Source organism: Muntiacus reevesi, chromosome 8 (genome assembly GCF_963930625.1).
Source record: "Muntiacus reevesi chromosome 8, mMunRee1.1, whole genome shotgun sequence".
NCBI lineage: Eukaryota > Metazoa > Chordata > Mammalia > Artiodactyla > Cervidae > Muntiacus > Muntiacus reevesi.
The window spans coordinates 15077986-15103282 of record NC_089256.1 but is presented as its reverse complement, the minus strand read 5'-3'; the positions used below and the strand labels follow the sequence as shown (position 1 = coordinate 15103282).

The 25297-nt window shown below is 39.8% G+C and overlaps 1 protein-coding gene across 2 annotated transcripts in view; it reads right to left on the bottom strand.

Annotated features, from left to right (window-relative positions):
* Positions 1-23265, bottom strand: part of RYK (receptor like tyrosine kinase) — a 115380-nt gene extending 92115 nt beyond the window's left edge. Inside the window, exon 1 of one of the 2 annotated variants that reach the window (XM_065942386.1) lies at positions 22849-23265. In XM_065942386.1, coding sequence (XP_065798458.1) covers positions 22849-23077 — 229 coding nt within the window. In that variant the 5' untranslated portion in view covers positions 23078-23265. The remainder of the gene's footprint in view (positions 1-22848) is intronic. The other variant, XM_065942385.1, reaches the window with a different exon arrangement.
* Positions 23266-25297: the final 2032 nt, after the last annotated feature.

Sequence of the window (25297 nt, the reverse complement as noted above, 5' to 3'; positions counted from 1 at the left end):
AAAACTGGCAGTTTTCTTATAAAGCAAAGTGTACGTCTACTCAGATTTCAGTCATTCCACTCCTAGATAATTAACCAAAAGAAATTAAAACTTATGACTGCACAAAAAAACTCCTATGTTAACATCGAGAGCACTCTTTTTCAGAACAGCAAAAACTGGAAACAACACAAATATCCCTCGGCAGACAGATGAATAACCAATTGTGTTATATTCATTCACACAATGGAATACTACTCAGCAATGAAAATAAACTGTTGAGACTCTGTAACAAGGGGTGACTCTAACAGACCATGAATCAAAGAAGCTGTATATTCTATATTAATTATTTTTATAAAACATTCTGGGAACAGGCAAAACTAATTTGTGGTGATAGAGATCAGATCACTGTGGCTAAGGGAACTTCCTGGGGTGATGGTAATGTTCTGTATCTAACTGGGGTGGTGGTTACACAGGTGCATGTATTTTTCAAAACTCAACCAACTGTACATTTAAGATCTGCATGTTTCATTATATATAAAGTTCACCTAAACTTTTTTAAAGAGAGAGAAAAAAAGACCAAACAATACTTTTCACCTCTCTTTTCTAATCTCAAAAAGTTTGCATACCATAGAAAGTTACTAGCACAAACAAAGTTTTAGAAAAAAATAACCATAAGTGATCAACAACTTGCAAATTTAAATTTCAAACACCATTCACAGGGAAATAAATCTATTCCTAACAAATACCAGTTACAATGCAATTACTGGTAATAATAAGAATGATGCGTAAATATTTGCCTTTTCCAGACACAGTTTAAAAGGTTAAGAGCATCTAGTAAATTCAACTCTACACAAAGTTCCTTTCCAGTATCTTAGCTGCCTCATTCACTGAGATACTGGAACCAGTTAATGAAACTTCTAAACATCCTTCTCCTGTGACTTATTATGCCAGACTCCCAATGTACGTGAGACTATCCCACACTCAACGTGTTCTTCAATGTTCCTTTTATTCCCCAACTCCAGCAACCTTCGTCCATATCAAAGTAACCCATCTCTATGGACAACGGGAGTATACAAATTGCTTTACCTCCAAAATCTTGAGCTGTAATGATCTCAATACTTTAGTAGCTCTTCAGTTCCTTCCCTTTATTGTTACAACAGCTGTTCTCTGGGCTCATAATAGCTCCAGGGTCCATAATCCTCTTGTTTCTCCCACTTGATTATAGCAATCATTTCCTTGTTTTTTTCTTACTGACCTCAACCCCAATTACTGTAATTACTTTCTTACCAGTACCCTCAACTTTCTCCCACAACCCAGACGAGCATACCCCATCCTGAAAACACCCAATCTTGAATTGTTTTGACTCCCCTGTTCCTTATCTTCTCTGGTCCTATAACTGAATGCTGCATAATCTAGGATGAAGGCATTCCCACAAATGAAGAGAGTCACTGTAAACCCATGCTTCTATGTTCAACAAATAAATATTTATAAGCTGTTGACAGTTTGGAGCCCTGTGATCCATATCTATAAACACTTAATGGCCACCAAAATAAAAATTGAAAATTTTAAATTCACTACCCTAGATTTAGGTATTGAAACTATAATACAGTAATACTGTAAAACTGCAATACAACTGCAAACAGAGTTGCTGTTTCCTGATTAGATTTTGAGAGAATTTGTTTTGAAACAGCCATTCTTTACTAAGGTAGTTATTCCTAGTTTGAAAGGATTTGAATTTCTTCAAAGAAGCCACGAAAATGAAGTTCAAATTTTCACCCATCAAATTAGTAAATCTAGTTTATTCTGTCATAAAACATATTCCTAAACATCAATTAGCATATCAGTGGTTAGGAAATAAAAATACCAGTACAACATATTAATAGAAACTGTGTCAGTTAACATTTGAATCTTCCCAGACATGGGGAACTAGAATAGCAGGTAAAGAACTATAACTTTCCGTGGAAAAGGAAAAGACCCTCACTTGGTTCAGCTACTGCCAGGCAGGAGTCCCCCTCGGCCCTATTTTAAGAAAGCTAAAACGGCGAAAAAGGAAACTAAAAATAAGCATCTGCACAAAAGGTTGTCTCCTCAGAGGAGCGCCACCCACCTCTGTGTGGTTCCTAGACCCAGGAAGCTGCACGTTCTCTTATGCCCAAGTCGATGGCAGCCCCACCAGCTTGGAAAGCAGCTCTCATCTGCACCACCTCAAAATCATGCAAGCCAGTGATTTCCATCCTATTTTTTTAAACATCTTTTAACTCTCTTCTGAAGCTGCCTCAGCCACCCTAAGTGGTTTGACCAAGCTGTTCAAGTTATCCCATAAGGTACCAATTATGCTTTTATTAGTACTTGGTTTGAAAATTGCAGAGGTCTTGAATGGTTTGCCCTTAACCTTATTTTCCCCATAATTCTTGTTATTTTCAATGATTTCGAAATCTTAAAGGTTTTTGTTTGTTAGGAATGCATTTGATGTTGGAACAGAAATGCTTATATTCTGTCAATACAATACTGAATGTTAGATAGGGTGTGGCAAGCAAGCAATTTGTGAACATATATCAATGATTTATAAATGTTTATACTCTAAGCCAGTAAACCCAATTCTAAAAATTCATCCTCAGAAGACCAAATATAGATACAAACATTTATGTATAAAGATATTAGTCAAAATTATATTTAAAATTGAAGGAAAGTAACAATATAAATTGCCACTAACAGAGCAATGACCAATAAACTATAATACATCCACAACAGAGAGCAACAGTTTCAACAACTTCTCTTTCTCTGGAGGAGAGATGGTGTTCCAGGCCACTGCACCCTTTAGTCAAATCTCTCCCTGCTCACCCACCAGACATACTGAAATTCCCCCTTGAAGACAGGTTTTAACGACTAAAAAAATTACTAGAAAAAGACTATGAAGCCATCGATAATACTATTATAAATAAATTTTAACAAATTGAGTTTTGCTTGTAATAACATTAAATAAGGACAGGCAAGATACATACTATACACAGTAAATTTTAAATAATGTCTGTCATTTATAATGGGTCTCTTGTATAAAACAGATGTTCAATAAATGTTTGGTGAATTAAAGTTAAACGTACATACTAATGCCACTTGCAGCAACATGGATGGACCTAGAGATTGGCATACTAAATGAAGTAACTCAGAGAGAGAAGGAGAAATGACATCCCTTATATGTGGAATCTAAAAGGAAATGATAAAAATGAACTTAGCAGATAGAGACCCATAGACTTAGAAGACAAGTTTATTGGTTGCCTGTGTTGTTTTAGTCACTAAATTGTGTCTGACTCGTTGTGATTAGGTAAGTCAGATAGAGAAAGACAATTACTACATGATATCACTTATATGTGAAATCTAAAAAAAAAATTATACAAAGGAATTTATTTACAAAACAGAAACAGACTCACAGATATAGAAAACCAGCTATGGTTAGCAAAGGGGACAGTGTGTTTATGTCTGCACATGCTCAGTCATGTCTGACTCGTTGCAACTCCCTGGACTGTCGCCCATAGACTCCCCTGTCCATAGGATTTTCCAGGTTAAGAGTACTGGAGCGGGTTGCCATTTCCTCCTCCAGGGGATCTTCCCGACTCAGGGATCTAACCCACGCCTCCTGCATCTCCTGCACTGCGCACAGATTCTTCACCCATTGAGCCACCAGGGAAGTCAAAAAGTGGGCAGAGTATATCAAGAGTTTGGAATCAGCATATACACACTAATATATATAAAATACATAAACAAGGACCTACTGTATAGCACAGAGGACTATATTCAATACGTCGTAACAACCTATAATGGGAAGGAATCTAAAGGAATATATACAAATTCAGAATATACATTCAGTTATAACTGAATATATAACTGAATCACTTTGCTGTATGCCTGAAACCAACATAACATGGTAAATTAACTGTACTTCAATTTTAAAAAAGATTTTTAAAAAAAGAAGAGAACCTGCATTTTTTAAAAAACTAAACTTATATGCATGATGTGTACCTTCCATTTCTCAAAAAAGAAAGGAAATAACAAAAAATATGAACAGTAATTGATTTTAAATAGTAGATTATGGCTTATGCTTTTATCCTTTTTCTTATAATTATCATAAGAGTTAAGTTAAACTAGGAAAAATAAAAATTAGTTTTCAAAATCATGTTTAAAGAAATATTCAGTTGCAGCAATTCACTAAACAAAAACCCAATTACTGTCTAAAATAATACATGAAGGCCAGCAAAAGCTAGAGAAAAAGCCCTCAAATGACAAAATTCAATTAAAAAATCACAATGATAGAGATAATATTTTTGATATATTAAGACTAACATAGTAATAACTAATTACTAATGACTAAAACACCTTTCCTTCAACTTTCCCTTAAAATACCCAACCAAAAGACTGTCATTGTTGTTGTTCAGTCACTAAGTCGTGTCTAACTCTTTGTGACCCATGGACTGTAGCCCCACCAGGTTCCCCTGTCCATGGGATTTCCCAGGCAAGAATACTGAAGTGGGTTGCCATCTCCTTCTCCAAGGGATCTTCCCAACCCAGGGATCAAACCCACATCTCCTGCATTGGCAGGCAGATTCCACTGAGCCACCAGGGAAGCCCCAACCAAAAGGTAAAATTTGGAAAAGCATTATGAACTGAAAAAGATCAAAGCTCAGAATTTCACCATTCAACAGTGACAATGGGGCTGAAATGAGAAGAAAATCCTTGAACCACCCATGCTCACTGTCTGAATGAGGATAACCTGGGAAATCCTAAAGATGATAGGGAAGGCAACAGAGCAAGCAATAGATTTCAGGAGAATCAGAAGTGCGTCAAGAATTATATTCCCAGACAAATTCTCATCATGTGCAAAGACAATAGATTCTCAAAAAAATACCAATTATGGATCCTTCTCCATAAAAGTCACTCCAAAACATACTCAGAAGTTAATAACACTTTTTATTTTTAACATGAGATAATCATTTTATACTGAGAAAAGGTTTATCATACAATAATAATTCTAGTATAACAATTATGAATATAGCTCTAAATCAAAATGTAGAATCCAAAAAATCCCTAAATATTAGAAATGCAAAAAGAATCCAACGTAAATACAATTTTCTCAAAATAACAGAAATATGAGGAGAACCCAATATATGTTTAATCATGTTACAAAACTATCAGCCTATGACTGATCTTAGCATGTAGATATGTGTATCTCCAACCACAATTAATATGGGGGAGTGGACATTGTAGACACATCAAGACCATACTCTTAAAGGAAATTCAATTCTTCCAAAGCAACCATAAGAGATTTAGAAAAAAGTGATCAGCTATAAGGAAAAGCACAATCAGTTTGTAAAGTAGAAAACGTATAGTCCACAACCTGAACACAGGCAAGGAGACAGAGAGGGAGGGAAAATATAACATTATCGATTCTGAAGTACCATTTATCTCAGAGTTACCTATATTCTAAGATTTCAACTGCATAAAGAAAAATGAGAACATGGAAAAATGCTGGAAAGATATTTACCAAAGACTCCCAATGCATAGTTAAATAATGTATACTTTTCTTCTTCTTTATAGTCCTGTATACTTTCCAAATGGCGTATGTTTTTATTCAGATAATCAAGCAATAGTTAATAAAATAAAAAGAATTTTAAACAAACTGATTTTTAGAAAAAGATGAAATCTGTAAAGACCACCATACATGTATTCCTGAATGTAATTCTTTCCTTCCCCATCATGCTCAAAACAATTTTTTTAAGAAAGAGAAAAGTAATAGACAATTGAAGACAGGATCTAGATAATCTACTCCTTTCTAATTGCTACTAATCACTAATGTTTCAAGTATGACAGAACAATTAAATGCAGTCTCAAAGCAGGGCCAGCAGACGGCAGGGTTTGTCACTGCCTGGGAGCGGCGCTGTAGGTTCTGCAGAGAAGTGGGCAGTGAGGCGTGGTTAGAGAGGCAACGAGGGAAACGATTTACTCAGTGATACTTTACTCAGTCTGTTGTGCACAAGTCAGGAAAAGGGAAAGGAAACCTTTAAGAGACCAGGAAACAGTCTGGTTCCAGTAGAAGGGAGTGATTAACAGTAGGCTGGGTTACCCTGATCACAGCAAGGATGTTCCAAGGGCTGAGAAAAGGACCAAGTCCAAAGGGGCCACTTCAATAAGTGCCTTATTTAGGAAAGCACCAGCACAGTCACAAGTAACAAGTGAGAAAAAAAATCAGTAATGTTAATATCCTCTGGGATAAATGGAGGGAAATAATGAAAACAAGTCACTGAGGATCATCTTACAATTCAGTGACATCAACAACACTAGTGGGTCAAAGGTCCTACAAGTAAACCTCAATGGTATAAAAAGAGAAGAGGATGTCTAGTCACTGTCCTCAGGCAAAACAATCAAAAATCAAAGTAACAAATGAAGGATACAATGCATGATAAAAGCTGGCCCCCTAAAGAACAGTCCAAAAAGGAAACTAAGAAAACAACTCCAATCACTTAAATTAGGAGATGAAAGTTTTATACACTGAAAACTACAAAACTGCTGAAATTAAAGAAGACCTAAATAAATAGAAAGACATCCCATCTTCATGCATTGGAAGACTTATTATTACTATTGTTAAGGTAGCAATACTACCCAAAGGGATCTATCAGCGCAATCCCTATCAAAATTGTAACTGTCCTTTTGCAGAAAACAGAAAAGCAGATTCTCAAATTAATATGGAATCGCAAGTGGCCTCAAACAGTCAAAAGAGTCTTGAAAAAGAACACAGTTGAGTTACGTTTTCCAACTGCAAAACTTAGAACAAAGCCAGAGAAACCAAAACAGTGTGGTAATAGCATAATGACAGATATCTAGACTGATGGAATAAAACATGAGAGTCCAGAAATAAGACTATATATTTCTAGCCAATTGAGTTTTCCCTTAGGTTTTTTTTTTAATGGAGTATAGTTGACTTACAATGCTTTGTTAGTTTCAGGTATATGACACAATAATTCAGTTATATATTCATTCTTTTTAAGACTCTTTTCTCATATAGATTATCCCAGGATATTGAGTAGAATTCCCTGTGCTATATAGTAAGTCCTTGTTGCTTATTTATCTTTTCAATTAATTTTTACATAGCTTAAGTTCAATAGTTAAAAAGTTTAAAGTTTTACACAATTGATGCAGGTATAATCAGGTCTTTGATATAAAATATTGTGCAACCAGAGATATCGATCACTTAGCAGTTATTGTTTCTTCCCAATCAGCATAAAAGACTTAGCCAAATAATGTAGAATTTAAGGAACCAGTAAAACACTAATTTTAAACAAACTACAAAAATATCTTGCAATGAAATTGGCAATGTTTCTCTATGCAACTTTTCAAAGGGGAAATGTGTTCTGTAGGGTAAATGTAGGTTTCTTGGCACAGTGTTTTAATCATGTATAAACATTGGCTCCATTAGCTAGTACTGGAACAGAACAAAACCCATAGTTATTAAAACCATCATCAAAAAGTGGTATTCAATTCCTCAGGAACTATATGTTAAAGGATGTGTTATGATGCATGGCAAAGAAACAATAGATAGGAGGGAGTGGGGCACAAGCGCAAACCTGGGAAACCCTGCAAGGCCAAGGCTGTTCATGACCTCAAAATCCACCTGATATCCAAGGAGACATTTAGCCTACTGATTTTTGGCAAGTGTGCCAAGACCGCTTAATGGGGAAAGAATAGCCTCTTTAACAGATGGTGCTGGGACAACTGGATATCCATATGTAAAAAGAATGAAATTATCTCAGCCATACATAAAAACCAACTCAAAATAAACCAACAACCTAAATGTAACACCTAAAACTCTTAGAAAAAAATATAGGGATAACATTTTATCTTGGATTTAGCAATGAATTCTTAAATATGGCACTAAAAGCAAGAGCAACAGAAGAAAAATAGATAAATTGGACTTCATAAAACCCTCTGCACATCCAAAGCCATTATCAAGGTGGAGACAACCTAGAAAAGGGAGGAAAATGTTGCAAAGCATGTATCTGATAAGGGTCTAGTGTCCACAATATATAAAGAACTCTTACAACCAACAACAAAAAAAACACCAATTTAAAAATGGGCAAGGGGGACTTCCCTAGTAGTCCAGTGGTTGAGAATCCACCTTCCAATGCAGAAGTCGACTCCCGGTCGGGGAATTAAGATCCCATATGGGGTGGGACAACTAAGGCCACACACCACAACTAGAGAGAAGCCTGTATGCCACAACGAAGATCCTGTGCACCGCAACACAGATCCTGTGTGCTACAACTGAGACTCAATGAAGCCAAATAAATAAATTTTTTTTTAATGGGCAGAGGACCTGAATAGACATTTCTCCAAAGAAAACACACAAACAGCCAACAAACATATGAATATCACTTGTCATGAGGGAAATACAGATCAAAACTACAATGAGGTATCCCTTTACACTCACTAGGATAGCTTTAATTAAAAAACAAAGAGAAAACTGCAAGCGTTAGCAAGGATATGGAGAAGTTGCAACTTTTGTACACTGTTGATGGGACCACAAAAAGGCTCAGTCACTGTAAAAAAAAAAAAAATTTGGTGGTTCTTCAAAAAGTTAAAACAGAGAATTACCACATGACCCACTCTCAGGTTTATATCCAAAACTGAAAACAGATAATCAAGTACTTAACACACACGTTCATAGCAGCACAATTCACAATAGTAAAGATGTGGAGACAGCCCAAATGCCCGTCAAAATATGAACGAATAAATAAATTTTGGTATATACAGAGAATGGAATACTATTCGGTCATGGAAAGAAATGAAGGACTGATACATGCTACAATGTGAATGAACTCCCAAGACAGTGACAAAAAGAGGCCAGACAGAAAATGTCTCATATTTACTAGCCCATTTATATGAAATAGTTAGCACAGATAAATCCACATAGGTAAATGGAACAGAAATTGGTGGCTGCAAGAGGCTGAAGAGAAAGGAAGATGAGAAAACCTGCTTACTGGGTAAGGAGTTTTACTCTGGAGCAATGGGAATGTTTTGAAACTAGACAGGGTTGGTAGTTGCACAACATGATATATAAACTAAACGTCACTGAATTTTACACTTTACAAAGGTGAATTTTATGTCATGTGAACTTAACCCAATAAATTATTATTTTCAAAAAAGAAAGGAAAAAAGCTGACCCCTACCCCATAAATGTGAAGGGAGGGTACTAAAACTGTTTTTAAGTGACTGGAAAGGATTCTGAGGAAAATTTCACTCACAAGAGGAAATCAGGTTTCAGTTAAGCTGAAGAGAAAAAGCAACACTATGAAAAAGTCAGAGACCTCAAAACAAAACTTGAGCTCCACAAGATAAAAATGAAAGGGCCAACAGAAAAGAGGACAGAGCAGGCAAACAAGTAGATGGAAAGTGGGAAGAGACTGCTGGAAGGCAGACAGGAACAAGGGTGAACAGTCATGGATTGAAAAGGTAGCATTCTATTCTTAAAATGTATAGAACTGTTCTCTTCTAAGATGAAAAACATTTCAGTTCTTCAACTATCATAACCAGACTTAATTAAATTTCTCACTGCCAATTCTAGCACAGTAGGAATGTTACTCTCTTGTTAGAAAATGTGACATTTATTCATAAGTTATTTTTAGATAACCCAAATTCCAAGCTGAAAAACCAAAGTTATTTCTGCAAAACTCTCAACATCCATCAAGGAAAATTCACTTTCCCCTAAACAATTTTAAGCTCAAGCTTAATTCAAGGCTTATGTTCTACATGACCTGGCCTGTGCAGCTTAAGTTCAAATAACACAACAGTTTAAAAATTATTCTAAATGATTTTAAAAGTTAACTATTGGTTTCCTAAGACCACAACAATGGGCGAGCGACTAGTGCCAGTGACCAAACCATCTCCCTTTAAAAAAGAGCACCTTCATAGCACTTAACAAAACACATCCAGGAGCGGCGCACACGCCTGTCCTCCCTGCTGCCTCTCACACCTCTCAAGCAAGGCTGGCACATTAGTAGGCTGTAGGTACGCAAATGTTAGATGCATGAATGGCTGGCTAGTGATAAAAATCAACCACATCAAAGATGAACATAAGGAATCAGTTAAGGCAAAACACAAAAGTAATGCTGTAGGAACAGAACTAAAGTGGAGTTTTTGCTAATGAGTAGCTGAGTGACCTTTGGTAATCAATTATTTAACCACCTTCTCCAGGCATCAATTTCCTCAACTATAAAACAAGGGAGTTAAAGTCCCTCGTCAGCCACAAAATTCTATTATTCTATGATATCATGATGGTTTCAAAAAGTCAGCCAAAACTCTATTATTCTATGATATCATCCATGGTTTCCAAATGTTAGTCAAACTGAAGTTGAAAATTTACTCAAGATACCCTTCTAGGTTCTGAGGACAGTATGGTATGTGAGCCAGAGGGGAAAAAAGGCTAAATCATTTACTATGTCTGAAGCCACTAAATAGTCTGTATTTTAATCAATGCTCAAATTAAATAAATACAGAGTTCTTGTTTCAAATTTTCCTAGTTTATGGAAACTAACAAACTGAAATGGATACAATAAAGTAATAATTTGTCCACCAGAAGCTCATAAATCTAGCTACAGTCAAATTATACCTAGAAAATTAGCTGAGGCCTAATATTTAACTACACCATAAGAAGAGAATTTACGAATGTTACACTATAGGAAAGGGGCATCTTTTCTTCAACTCCTATCTAAGGACAGTAAGTAACAAAAACATAACCCTTAATCTCTGGCACTGTAACATAAAATATGAAGCATGCCCTGCCATAGTGCCAGAATGTTCTATCTGGTAAAATGATATTCTGAAAAACAACTTATAATTGATTCCTGCACTATTTAAAGAAGAAAATTATCTTACCAAGCTCATGTACGCATTGCAAGCACAGCTCTACAGTAGAGGTGAAGTAATTTACTCACAGTCTGACATAACCACCTTTCAATCTCTTTCATAGCCAATTTCTAACAGAAGCACACACACACCTTCAGTGGCTATGCAGCCATTAGTAACTCTGACTTGGCTGTTACAGCCAGGGAATCAGACACAGCAGAGACTTCACAAACATTATTCCTCCCTGCAAGCAACTCCAAGTGCAAATTTGGAGTCCTATCCCAAAGTTACCTGATTTTTTTCCCCCAGGCAAGTCACTCAGCTCTCTGCTAAAAGTTAGTTGCATGAGGACAGGGATCTTTACCTGTTTTATTTCACCAAAACATGTCAAGCTTCTAAAATAAAGGCTAGTGTAAACTCAGTAAGTAATATTCAACGAGTGATAAATGTTGCTACCTAAGGCAATCAATCAAGCAGGTGATATCTAAATGACCCCTCTAACATTCTATGATTTGAGTTTTTATCCAAAAACATACAAATCCCCCACCAATAACTAAAATAAATTATTCTGAGAATTATATGGCACTTTCATATACAGCAACTACGGTAACAGACCACCTGTTATACATTGAAAAGTATCTCATACATGAGGAAACCAACACTCAGAAACATTAATTACCTGCCTGCCCACATGTAACAGAAGGAGGAGATAGATTTAAAACTCAAATATGCAGATTTCAAATCCAATATTATCCCACATGATATTATCTACTACAAACCCACATTTTTGCACATGTGCATGCATGCACACATACACAAATCTTAGGACTTTTTCTTGAAATTGACTTAACTATCTTAACAAATAATCTAGGGAGTTAAACAACTTTAGAAAAAATGCAAACAATCGAAAAGATAATCCTCGGACATTTCCACCTCTGGATGAGACAGAGTAACAGGACCAGATAAACTCTCTCGTCTGAAACAATCAAAAACAGACAAAATACATGAGTTCAGAAAGGTAAAGACAGCTAGAGTATGTAAGACAAATTTCCAGAGAAGAGAGAGCTGCACAGAGAGAGAACTTCCAAGATCTGTAGAGGGCTGCCCCTCCAGCCTTTGGATGAGTACTGATCAAAGCATGCATAAGGAAGCTACAGAGGACAGAGTAAAAATAAAAGGTTAATAGAGTGTAACACTTCATAGATTCTGGAATATCACCTATTCACATCTGCCAGACTGGAAAACCTCATGAGTCACAGGAGAAAGTACACAGAAAGGTCTTGACTCAGAAATACTAAGACCTACACTGAGCACTGCTCGTTTCCTATCTAACAAGTCTAAATACCAACACCTGAAAAGATCAAACTGTTTCCAAGTAAGTTAACTGAGTACCAGAATAAAACCTAAAAACATTTACAGAAATATAAAAATATCCAGGACCCAAGAGGATAAAATTCATAATGCCTGTATCTAGTCAAAAACTATCAGGCATGCAAAAAAGCAAAATAGATCAAGTAAAACCAATGCAGAACTGGCAGATGTTAGATTCAGCTGACATTAAAACAACTACTATAACTGTACGCCCACAAAAAGTCAAGAAGAGACATGGAAGACATAAAAACACCCACATCAAATTTCTAGAGATGAAAAAATACACTGGCTAGGGTTAATAGCAGATTAGCATTTCAGAAGATTAGAAATCTGTTTTCCAGCTTTTAATTACTTTGCCAGAATCTCTGTTGAATATTTTATATCCTTCAGCTGGAGTGTGGACCAGCAGTCTGCTGAGAGACAGATACGTGCCAAGCCACAAGGTAGCCTTAGTGAAGTAGGGACACTAGAGAATATGATGGGTACAGTGATCACATGGTTTATATGTGGTACAGAGCTATGGAAGCCAAGACAGGGACATCTCACTCAGGCAGGGGGGCTCAAGGGAGAGAGGGTTGGGAAAATTAGGCAAGTTCAAAGGAAGCTATTATAACTAATTTATTTAAACTTCCATTCACGAGTCCAATATCCTTTTGGATAATAACTAAGTGGGCAAAGGGAAATGATGAAAAGAATGATGACTTCAGTAAGGCACAAGATGGTGAATTAAAAAAAAAAAAAGTACGATTCATTCACTTACTCATTCACTGAACGTTAACTGAACAGCGACTACGTGCCAGGTACTGTTTCAGGTGCTGCAGATATAGAGTAAAACAACATAAAAGGGTCTCTACTCAAACAGAATTAACTTTCCTATAGAGGGAGAGAGAAACAACAAAAGTCAAAGTGTTAATCTCTCAGTCCTGTCTGACTCTCTGGGACCCCTTGGGCTGGAGCTCACAGGCTCCTCTGTCCATGGAATTCTCCAGGCAAGAATATTGGAATGTGCAGTCCCTTCTCTAGAGGATCTTCCTGACCCAGGGATTAAATCCAGGTCTCTGGCACCGCAAGCAGATTCCTTCCCATCTGAGCCACCAGAGAATCCCACCTAAAAGAAAACAGTGCCAGAACAGAGTGGCACTGAGGGTCAACCCCAGGAAGGCAAGGCTCTCTGAGGAAGTAACACTAAGCTGAAATCCAGAAGGCTCCAGTCACGAAAAGATCTGAAGTAAGTACACGAGGCAGAGCTGCAGCTGAATGCAGACCCGAGGGTGAGGACAGCTTGGCACCAAGGGGACTAAAGAGTGGTGAGGCGGGGAACAGCGACAAGGAGAGTAACAGGTGGCAGGCAAGAGTCTCTATAAACGTTAACTTATAAAGCAGGAAGACTGAAGCCTAGATATATGATCTTTATGAATCATTGTTAATTTCTTAGGTGTGATCTTGGTTATTATAAATTTTTAAAGAGTCCTTATCTTTTAGACACACACACCAAAGAATATTTCATGCAATTTTCTGAGTTTGCTTCAAAATAATCCAAGTAGAAGATGGGGGGAAGTGATGACAAGGGAGTGGATTGGGAGTGGAGAAGTACAGACCAAACAAAACTGGCCATGAGTTGATAATTGTTGAAACTGGATAATGAGTACATAGAGGTTCATTATACTAGTCTGTCTACTCCTAAATGTTTGAAATTCTCCATAATAAATACATTTTTTAAAAGCAAACTTACTTAAAATATAAGTAAAGGTATTAATGAACATAAACACTCCCTTCACAGGGGAATTTTCAGGGCTACAAAATTATTCTGTATGATACTACAGTGGATGCATTTGTCAAAAGCCATGTAATTACAACAGAATAAGCCTTAATGTCTGCAAACTTCTTACAAATTCAGGGGGCAGGAGGAGTTGGATAAAGGTAGTCAAAAAGCCAAGCTTCCAGTTATAAGATAAATAAGTACTAGGGGTAAAATGTGTAACACGATAATTAACACTGCTATATGCTATACGTGAATGCTGTTAAGTGAGCAAATTGAAGAATTCTCACCACAAGGAAAAAAGCTTTTTTTCTATTTCTTTAATATTGCATCTACATGAGATAACGGTGTTCACTGAACTTGCTATAGTAATCATTTCATGAGGTATACAAGTCAAATCATTATGCTGGCCACGTTTAACTTACACAGTGCTGTATGTCAATTATACCTCAACAAAACTGAAAGAAAAAAAATCACATAGGAGGTCAGAGAATCTTAAGATGATATACGGAAGGCTGCTCCCTTCCAGAAGCAGCTTTTAAGGGATTCAGATGTACCCATAAGCTTTCATCAAAAGGTCCTGCAAAATCCTCAAAGTCTAAGAACCCCGATCATAGTGCACAAAACTTAGTATATGTGGGATCCATACCCTTGTCTAGGAAAAGGCTCTAAGGTTTTCACAAAATAAGTTGAGAACCACTGATATTTCTCTTGACAGCAACTTCCTAGCTGAAAAGCAAGTTTCCATTGTTTTTAAACCTAATGGCATCTTGACCTTCCCTGAAAGGACATTACTACACAACCATTACCGCAAATAAGTTACCACCAGTGAATTTTACAATTCTGAAAGAAAGTTATGACAGATAGCCAAAAAACAAGAAAGGTAGCAAATTATGTCTAAGTTTCCTTTACAATTTCACCTTGTTAAAATACTGTATTTTATTTAGTCTAAATGCACCGTTATTTTTTGTGCCATTAAGAAATAAAAAAGGCTGTCAATTACGTGATGACTCACCACTGATTGTAAAATGATTCCAATTTCAGAGATGTTCAAATGTGAAAAAGCCATACATCTTCTCATTCACGAGACATGCTGTTCAAAAACTTCATTGGCTGGACCCCATCTCAGATCTCCTAAACAAATCGCTCAGAGTAGGTCTTTGGATCTGTATTTTGTTTAAGCCCCTCAGACGACTCTGGTTAGACTATGTAAATTGTTAACTTGCAGAGGCAGCACAGTAGAGAAAGAACGCACTTTAGAGTCATACAGCCCCAGACATCTCTGTGACCTCCAGCAAACTGTGTAATTTCCCAGAGTCTCAGCTTTGTCTATTAAAAAATGCCAATGCCATCTACTGCCAACGGTTGATAAATAAAAGAAAGTTAGCGAAACAGATGACACAGAGCAAGACATGTTTATAGAAGAACATGTTCATTATTTATGAACAAGATACAACATATCCGTCTTAAGAACAAGAATGGGACTTCTGAAATTAATTTTCAGAAATAGTCTGCCATTCAGCACTGTTACTTGCTGGACACAGTTGAGAATTTTCAGTAAGCGGTTTATTATGTAATTCAGCAATACACACATTTGTTTTGGCACACCACATTTTTAGAGGTCCTACATAAATGAAAGGTGTTTAATAACATCTTGATTAGAAAATATTATACTTGATATACATCAACAATAACACAGAAAAAAACATACTTTTAAGCGTAATACAATTTCAGAGTAGGCAAAGGCTCTATTTCATGTCAAGTTTTTGTTTTGTTTTAGTATATATAGCTGGCAGGTTTTTTTCAGAACACTGGCATAACTGTGTTAAAACCCCAAAAGTAGTGATGTGCAACTTCTCAATTCAGGATGCTCAAAGGAAAAAAAAAAAAACAAAAAAAAAACCCACGTTTCATTTGTTTCTAAAGTGACCCTTAAAGTCCAAACAGTATTTCAGGCAGCACCTTCAGAACAGACGAGTCACTCAGGATGTGACTCATAGGAGACAGGTTTAGCCATAACTGGCCAGTTCTCCCACATGTGTAGAATGAAGATGGGAAAAAAAAAATTCAAAACCCACAACTGCACAATGTCTCAGTCTTGCTCTCCCAATGAAGAACACATGGATTCTAATTAACACTGTATCTTTACCACCAACCCCACCCAAAATATCCAAGCTTAAGAGCTTGCTGCAGGGGGCTACCCCACCTCCACCAGCACCCACCTCTTCAAGAGTCTGAGCAGCGGTAAGACAGGCCCCACACCAGCAGAGAGGGCACCCTCACTGCTCTCCCACCCCAAACACGTGGCTTGAGGCTAAAAAAGAAGAGAGGTGCTGGGAGAAAAATGGTTCATCTCATTTCTTTTCCTTCAACCATTTTCAATAAGAAAAAGCTGCCCAAATCTGAAACTTTGACTCCACTCTGCCTCCTCCCTTTTCTTTAGCCCTCTGTTCTCCCTGACTAAGTCTTCTCCAAACTCCCTGCGAATTCCTCATAAACCCATCCCACACCCTCAACTGCCCTAGCTGATCCCCTAGTGGCTCAGATGGTAAAGAATCTGCCTGCAACGTGGGAAACCTGTGCTCAACCCCTGGGTCGGGAAGATCCCCTGGAGGAGGGCAAGGCTACCCACTCCAGTATTCTTGCCTGGAGGACCCCCATGGACAGAGGAGCCTGGCGGGCTACAATCAGTGGGGTGGCAAAGAGTCAGACACGACTGAGCGACTCAGCACAGCACAAGGCTAACTCTGTTCCATTCCCCTGACCCATCTTTTCAGTCTGCAGCCACCCTTTTACCGGGGTCGAACCTATCTTCTCAAAACCCTTCTGTGTACTCTCCTTTCCTAAATTCAACAGTTTCGCGTTACCTATAAAATCAAATTCAAATTCCTAATCTAATTTCAACCTACCTCTCAGCTTTATATTCTGCCACTCCCTGGTTTTGCCAAATAGTCTCATCTTAGCCACATTAAATTGTTTCTACTCCTTCACTTCACACATACCTGCTTCCATACATCTATGGCTTTGTGCTATTTTCTCTCCCTGACATGAAATGCTCCTCTTCTCTTTCAAGTTCATCTTTGGAGATGAGACTCAATGTTCCCTGTCCTAGAAAAACCTTTCCTAAACCCCCTAAGACCCTCCACCCTTCTATAGTCAAAAGCAATCATTCTCACGATAACTTACAACAATCAGCAGTAGAGTTGCAGCTACAACTGGTAGTCTCTCCTATGAAATAATGAGTTCCTTAAGAGAAGAAATTTAGTAACTTTGAATTGCCATTTTCTACCACAGTATGTGGTACTTGGTTAGGCTTCAAAAATTTTTACTGGACTAATTCGAGAAGCAATGATCTCAACTAGTATTAAACTGATTTTAAATCAGATGTTAACAATGCTTAACTCTTCCAGAGGATACTTTATTTTAATGGAGAGGCAGTCATCCAGCGTGAATTCCTAATTGGTGGGAGGCAGAGTCTATTCTCCGAAGTCCCCTGGTCTCCTACAGATGCCCTACCGCCAGCGTCTCTGCTATCATGACCAGTTTATACCATACCCCTCATCCATCAGCAATTTTTTCCCACACCCTAGCACTGCCCCAGCCACAGACAACTTTCACCAGTTCTGGACTTCCAGGGAACTCAACTATCAGAATTACCAATTAGACAGCGAACAGGAGAGAACATGGATAAAAGTGAAGACAAATGAGCACATGTGGCAGCAGGCTTGTCAATTCTACTCCTTAAGAATTTCAGTTAATCACAGCTCTTCCAGAGCTGACAAAGAGGCAATATAGATTCTGGACTGAGTTAAGACCTGGCCCTCTACTCACTGCCCAAAGGGCCCCAAATCAGAGTCCTCATTAGTAAAATGGGGAATCGAATGCCAACGCTGCAGCCGATGCAAGACCTGGGGCAAACACAGCAATTCCACATAAAGCTTCTGAGGTTTTTGGAGTCTCTATACCGATAGACTTCCATCAGGACTGCATGCCCTACCACCAGGGAATGAGCTGGTTACATACTTCCTTCAAATCTGTAACAATACACACCTAAAACAGGGGTTATTTTGTACCTGACCCAGGGAAAAGACTGCAACATGCAGGCAGCACTCTATAAAGTGTCAACCATTACTGTGACCACCACCACTACTCTTCCTAATGTTGTTATTACCAAAAAACTACACGTCACCAGCTCTTCAACAGTCAAAGCCCAACCCTGACTGTCCTGTACACACTGTGATCGCTAGCCTTTAACCCCATCTTCCTAGGACTCCTCTAAAATGACAGTAATGAAATCACAAAGATATTAAACCACAAACAAAGGGAAAGTAGAAAACACATCAGATATTTCAACAAACTTTTGCATGATGCGCTCCTGTGTGCTTATTTAGTTGTGTTCTACTCTTTGAGACTCCATATGCAAGACGGGACACGACTGAAGGAGTGGTCAGTGCTTCTCAGGGCCCCTGGAGGGACTCAGCCCTGGATGCACCAAGGGCCACCAAAGGCCAGCCTGAGGCTCTAGCCTGTCAAAGAGGGAGCCGCTGATGAGGGGCATTCAAAGCTGTTGGGCCCTCAGGTCTGGCAGTTAACCCAAAGTTTTTCTCTGAAGAAACTGAACCACAGAGACAAGGGAGCTGTAAACAGGAGAAGTCAAAGCCTACAGCCTGAACAACGGCACCCTCCATCTCTCCCCAACCAGATAATCCAAAGCCAGGCAGCTGATGTATCACCAAGCACATCTGACGCAGCAGACAGGTGTCTCCCTCCCTCCCGCAGACACTGACCAGTCCTAAAGAAGAGGTGAAGGGGCTGATACATGAGAGGAGGCTCCCAATGAAAAGTCCACACGCACCCCATGGGAGGCCAGGAGACCTCTCACACACATACACACAAGCTTGCTCTCCCCTGATCAACTTTTCAGAATCTCACTCTTAATTACAGACACGGAAGGATCAACAGATGTAATTTAAATGAACAGAAAAAGAACTCTGAAATAAACAGGCACATTGGAGGAAGCAGAAGATATATTTTTAAAATAATAAACATACAGAAAAAATTAAAAACAACATATGCCTGAAAGATAAATGAAGATAATATATCCATAAAATTAGACTAAAATGAAATTGAAACAGGGAACAGAAGGAGTTCTAAAATTTTAAATCATCATTAAAATTTTTAAAAATACAAGAGCTTAGAAGACAAAATTGAGAAAATTTCCCGCTCCTTCCACCTCCAAATAAAAAGATATAAATAAGAGGCAACATAAGTTAAAGGTATCTGAAGATCAATTCCAGGAGATTCAATAAACAAACCAATAGACATTTCAGAAACAAACAAAAAGTGATGGACAGAAAATTATCAGAAGTAACAGGTATTCTTTAAAACTGAAGGATATGAGTCTCTAGATTGAAAGGGCTCACTAAGACAAGAGAAACCAAAGACAGGAGAAGGGGCCACAGAGAAGCTTATAAAATTACAGAATTTCTTAAAGACAAAGACCCTAAGCTCAAAAAACAAGGAAAAAAAGCATCAGAATGCCTTTGGATTTTTCATCAGAAACCCTTAAAGCCAGGTAACTGTGAAAAATGCCACCAAAAGTAGCAAAAATATATGCATTTTTTTCTGTTTAATATGTAAATTCTGTCAAATCACCTAAAAGTCTGAGGATAAGATAGACATCTCCAGACATACAAGGCCTGAAATAATTTACCTCCCATGCAACTCTTCTCAGGAAGCTACTGAGGATACACTTTAACAAAATGAAGCAAACCAAAAAAAAAGAAAAGGCAGGAGATCCAGGGAACAGAGGAAAAGGGTACAGAAGACAAAAAAGAAGGGTACAGAATCCGCAGAGAAAACAAGCCTAATGTTTTCTCCCTCCAAACCAAGGATTCTCTAAGAGGAAAACAAGTGGAACTGACAGATGATTTGATGTGTTACTTGAAAAAAAAATATCCAAAGGCATTTCATATATTTCTTGAAGTGTATGAGAGAATGTAGCCATAGATACAGAATAGACTAATCAAAAAGTTTAAGTCTCTTATTGTTCCAGGAAAAACAAAAGCGTTTTGAAAAGAAAACATAACCATTTATGGGTCACCATTTAACTCAGAAGTGAATTTATATTTATGTGTGTGTGTACACATACAATAATGTGTAATAAACATTTATAATATAAATATATACACAATAATGTAAATACAGACTGATGGTTTTACTAAAAATGATGTAACTAAACACAGGGGTTTGAGCATGAGAAGAGGGCAACTGCTCAGTTATTACACTAGGATATCTACACTGATTTCAAAATATGAAAAGTGAAAAAAAATAGGGGAAAAAAAAGAGCTAGCTTAGGAAAGCAGCTTCCACTGGAAAGTAGGGCCTGGAAGATGAAAGGCCAAAAGCAGAAAACTATTGCTTTTTAAGTCTTTTAGCGTTAACGATTTTTTAAAAACTATGTGCATGTATGAACTGCATTAAAAAAAAAAAAACTTATTCTCATGTCAAAAACAATTTGTTCAATTTATGAAGTCACTACCAACTTCATTTATAAGTTTCACACTTGGCAATGCAAATTCATTGTCTTAGAAATATTATAAAGTGATGGTTAGTTTCTCAAATTAGCTTTTGGAAGGCACTTAAACCATAATGATACGAAAACATGACAAAAGCAGTCTTAATAAGAGTTCCTATGGGAAACTGCATTCTGAGAACTCAGTTCGCCTGGTACACACATCATCAGCCCCACCCACTTGCTCTTTCCCAGCCAGGAGCAGCCAAGGAATACTTTCAAGTTAGAATAGAAGAATAGATAAAGGAAGAGGACCTGGATCTGTGCAGGATGGAGAGTCAAGTTGACTTTAACAGGTCAACTTTTTCTGTATTGAAGAAAATACTACAGGTCTCCCCTGTCCCAGAGGTGACTGAGGTTTTGATCAGTAAGGAAATTCTCTCTCCTTTCTTCCCAATGGCTCATTCCTGGGCATAAATTGGATGTTTATCAATCAGGTAACAAATACAATATTTCAAGTATAAATTAGCAATTATTCTTTTCCACCACACCATAATCAAATTTCTATTATAAATATCTTCATTTCATTCAATGAAACTTTGTGGTCTATGGCAACACTACGTTTGATTTTTTTTTTTTTTAAAAAATTATTAAATGTGTGGCCTTGACCAAGTTACTTCAAAGTCTCACTTTCTTCATCTTTAAAATGAGAATAATAATATTCACCTCACTGGGTCACAAGAAAATTAAAGAAAATAACGTGTATAAAACATGGAGAAACAAGTATGTGGTGGGCACTCCATGTCAGCCTCTGGTTGTCCGCCGTCCCTTTCCTCAATCCAGTTCAGCTGCTCAGTCGAGTCTGACTCCTTGGGTCCCCGTGACTGCAGCATGCCAAGCTTCCCTGTCCTTCTCCCAGAGATGATTTCTTACATATAAACAAAGCCACAAATTATATACACATTTTTAACCAAAAAATCTTTACAAAATCATGCACAATATAGTATTTTTTAAATGAGCAAATTACTATTTTTAAAATATTATTTTTTAATTAATGTGATGGGTTCATTTATAACAATATTTTTCCTAAACCTTAGTCTTGTTTCAAGCACTAATCCAATTTGCAATTTTCATTCAGCTAAACTAAATTCCGCTAATTCTGCTAGACTGCAAAGAGGATTTAGAATGGCAGGACATTACAAAAACACAGCATTCTTCCTTGGTTAAAGACTACAAACCCATATATGCAACAATGTCTAAACAATCTGCTTAAAAGCAATTCCATTTTAACACTAAGTCGACTTCAACAGGCTTCAAGAAAGTCTTATGACTTTAAAAAAACAGGATAAAATGACAGATAAAAGAATACTTTTTCCCATCAAACCTCAGACGTACCTCAATCTGAGATGAAATAAAGATGGGGAAAAAAAAAACAACTGTGGCTCTTTGGCCCATTATACACAAAAGAAAGTGAATGTCTAGGTATCTGAAAGTACCAAAGACTTCCTATTTGGGGCCATTTCTATTAGACCTTCCTCTAAGGGGTTACCTTCCAGAATCCACAAAGTCATATTTTTCAAATTAATTCCCCAATAACAAAACTAATTAGGTAGAACAGAACCACCAGCTGACCCAAAGCCAAGTTCTCCTTTCCTTACAAGGTATTCAACGTGTAAGTGGCCCAGAAATACAGGACCAGTCCAAACTCCAACATATCCAAGACAAAAACCAAAGTACTATAGAAGCTAAAAGATCTGGTACCTGGAGATTCATTCACTATTATAAAATACGCTTATCGTCCCTGATCTGGAGACTGCCTCGAACACGCAGCGCCCTTATAACCAATTTCTTTCATTTAAAGAAAATATAAACCTATGATAGCAGCAAAGTATCAACACAGTAGTGTGGGCTCTACCAGGGCATCAAAATCACTGCGATACCTAAATAAAACGTGGACTTCGAGTACCCAAAATCCAGGGCCCTAGAGCGACACGTATAGGGTCAAAGAAACTTGGAGCCGCGGGGAAGAGTGCCTCTAGGGAATAAGCCGAAAGGCTGAAGAGGCTGCAAGTAGGCTCGAATGGAGTAGCCCGCCGGCGGCCGAGGGGTCCCCGGGTCTTTAGGCGGCGTGGGGAGTAGGCCGGAAGGCTGGCCCGGGGTGGGGGGGCGGGCAGCGACCACACCTCCCCGGCCAACACAGCAGGCAAAGGCCGGGGCCCGGAGGCGACCCTGGGAGCTGGGACCGACCCGCCCGCGGTCCAGCGCGCGCGGACTGGGCCGGAAGCACCCGGGCCCGGGCCGACCTGCCTGCCCTGGCGCAGGCGTCCCCACTCACCGATGAGCCGGCGCACCTCGTCCTCGCTCAGGTAGAGGCTCACGCTGGGCCCCGCGGCCGCGGGCGGCAGCGCCGGGAGCCGCGAGGCCGGGGCGGCAGCGGCGCCAGGCGTGGGCAGCAGCGGCAACAGCGCGAGCAGGAGCAGCAGCGGCGGCGGCGGGGCCTTCAGGCCGCGGGTCCCCGGGAGGCGGCCCTGGCCCGGCGGCCCCGGTCCCGCCGTCCCGCGCATGGCCACCGCCGCCGCCGCTGAGGAGAAGCGTGGGCCGCCTGCTGCGCCGCCGCCGCCCACCCCCGGCCCCGAGCCCCTCACAGCCCCGAGCCGGGGGCGGCCGCCCAGCTCATCGCGCCGCCGGCCCGTGGCAGCCGGCCGCCGCTTCACACCGCCGGAGCGCGCCGCCGCCGCCTCCGCCGCCTCCTCCTCGGCGGCATCGTCCGCTGCGGGCAGCGGGTCGCGGGAGCGCGCGCGCGCCGCCGCCGCCCTGAGAGCGCGCACGCACGCACCGCCTCCTCAGTGCGGGCCCCGAACCTCGCGAGGAGCCCTTTGCCTTCCCAGTAGCACTGCCGGCCCAGGACTCTCCGCTAACCCTGTAAAGGAGCCAGCCCTCGTCCCACCTTGTCACCAGCCTGATGTTTGCTTGCCTATTGTCTGTAACACACACACACCCGCCCAGGATGGAGGGTCGTGGCAGGCAGGCCCAGGCCGCGCCTGCAGCCCACCGGTCTCCCAAATCCAGGGAATTGGGTGGATGCGGCCGCGGATTGCAAAAGAGAAACACGCTTTTCGTTCGGAGAGGAGATGGAGACAAATAGAAATCACCTTTTATCCTACCAACAGAGGTCAACATTAACATTTGTGTCTGTCTTCATGGGTATATACTATATACTTTTACTTTCCAAGATCTTGTTCAGCAAACTTTTTAACCTTATTTCTACATGTGACAAATTTTTAATTTTTAGAATCGTCCTGCATCTCTATAATCAACCTGCACTTGAGGTTATTAGCATATGGTCCTTGCTGGACTTTGACAGCCCCCGCCCCCATATGAAATTGTGTGCAAAAGTGTGTGCTGTGTGTAGGCTTGAGCATACACAGAAGTGATATGGACATCTCCTCAATTGTTGTAGGGAGTCCTTGTCCCTCAAAGTGGTTAAGAATCACAGATACACCTCGTCTTTTTTAAAGGCGATCCAGCGAGCTGGTGCACCTTGTGATGTACTGACGTGTCGCAGTGAAACCTGTTCCAGGTGCTGCCTGTCTTCTGGAGGCTTCCAAGCGTACTTGCCGTTCTGGGTCACCTAGGCAGGGCCCTGCCTTGGCCCCTGGTACTTTCCACCAGTCCTGCGCCCCTACGAACAGCTGCTTCCCTCCAGGCCCAGCTTCAGGGAGCAGTTGCTGCACCAGTGGTGAGCCCCTGAGAGGCTGCTATTTTAATCCTCTGGTGAGGGTGGGGGAAGTCCCAGAACTTGGTATTCTTCTCTAAGGAGAGGGATGGGTTCCAATTAAACTGGCCTTGATAAAGGGTTTCCCAGGTGGCCCTAGTGGTAAAGAACCCACCTACCAATGCAGTAGATGTGAGCGACATGGGTTCAATTCCTGGGTTGGGAAGATCCCCTGGAAGAGGGCATGGCAACTCACTCCAGTATTCTTGCCTGGAGAATCCCATGGACAGAGGAGCTGTGCAGGCTACAGTCCATAGGGTCGCACAGAGTTGGGCACCACTGAAGTGACTTTAGCATGCATGCACACACATGGCCTCGATTTGTCAAGCCTCAGCCCCCCAACACAGAATACTGTGCCCATGGAGGCTGGGCAGAGGGTGGGGGTTGAGGACGAGTGCTCCACCAGAGAACAATGAAACCACTAAGGTCAGAAAAAATACTTCTCTTGGGGCAGCCACTGCTACCTGTTGGGGAACCAGGGCTATGTCAAGAAGAATGGTTTGGGGCTGGGAATGTTTTGTGTGAACAGGCTCTCAAATCAGATAGGCAGTGTTTTCTTAATGGATGGCGTCTTCCCAGCATTTTTTAAAATGATTCACAGTCCCCAAGTAAGGAAGCTCCAGTTCTCAAGACAAGTCTCCTCCTATCAGTGACTTCTTGAGGTAGGGTGTGACGTAAACAAAGCACAGAACTATCTGACAATCAGGCTTGGTGGGATTCTGGTACTTGACCTTGGGAAAATTACTTAAATTTGCTGAGCCTCTGGTTTCCTCATTCATAAAATAGAAGTGATCATGCCACACTCACAGGGCTTTTACAGGATTTAATTGACCAAGATGTCAATAAAACACTTAAGCAGACACTGGAGTCAGTGGGTGTCCCATCCATTGTTAGTGTTATTATAATTAATCTCGTCCCTCTAATGACCACTTCCTGGAAAGTTTCATCAAAAGTTACCTTCAACTATTCAAACCAGGGATCATCAAAACCATTCAGTGTAACACCACAC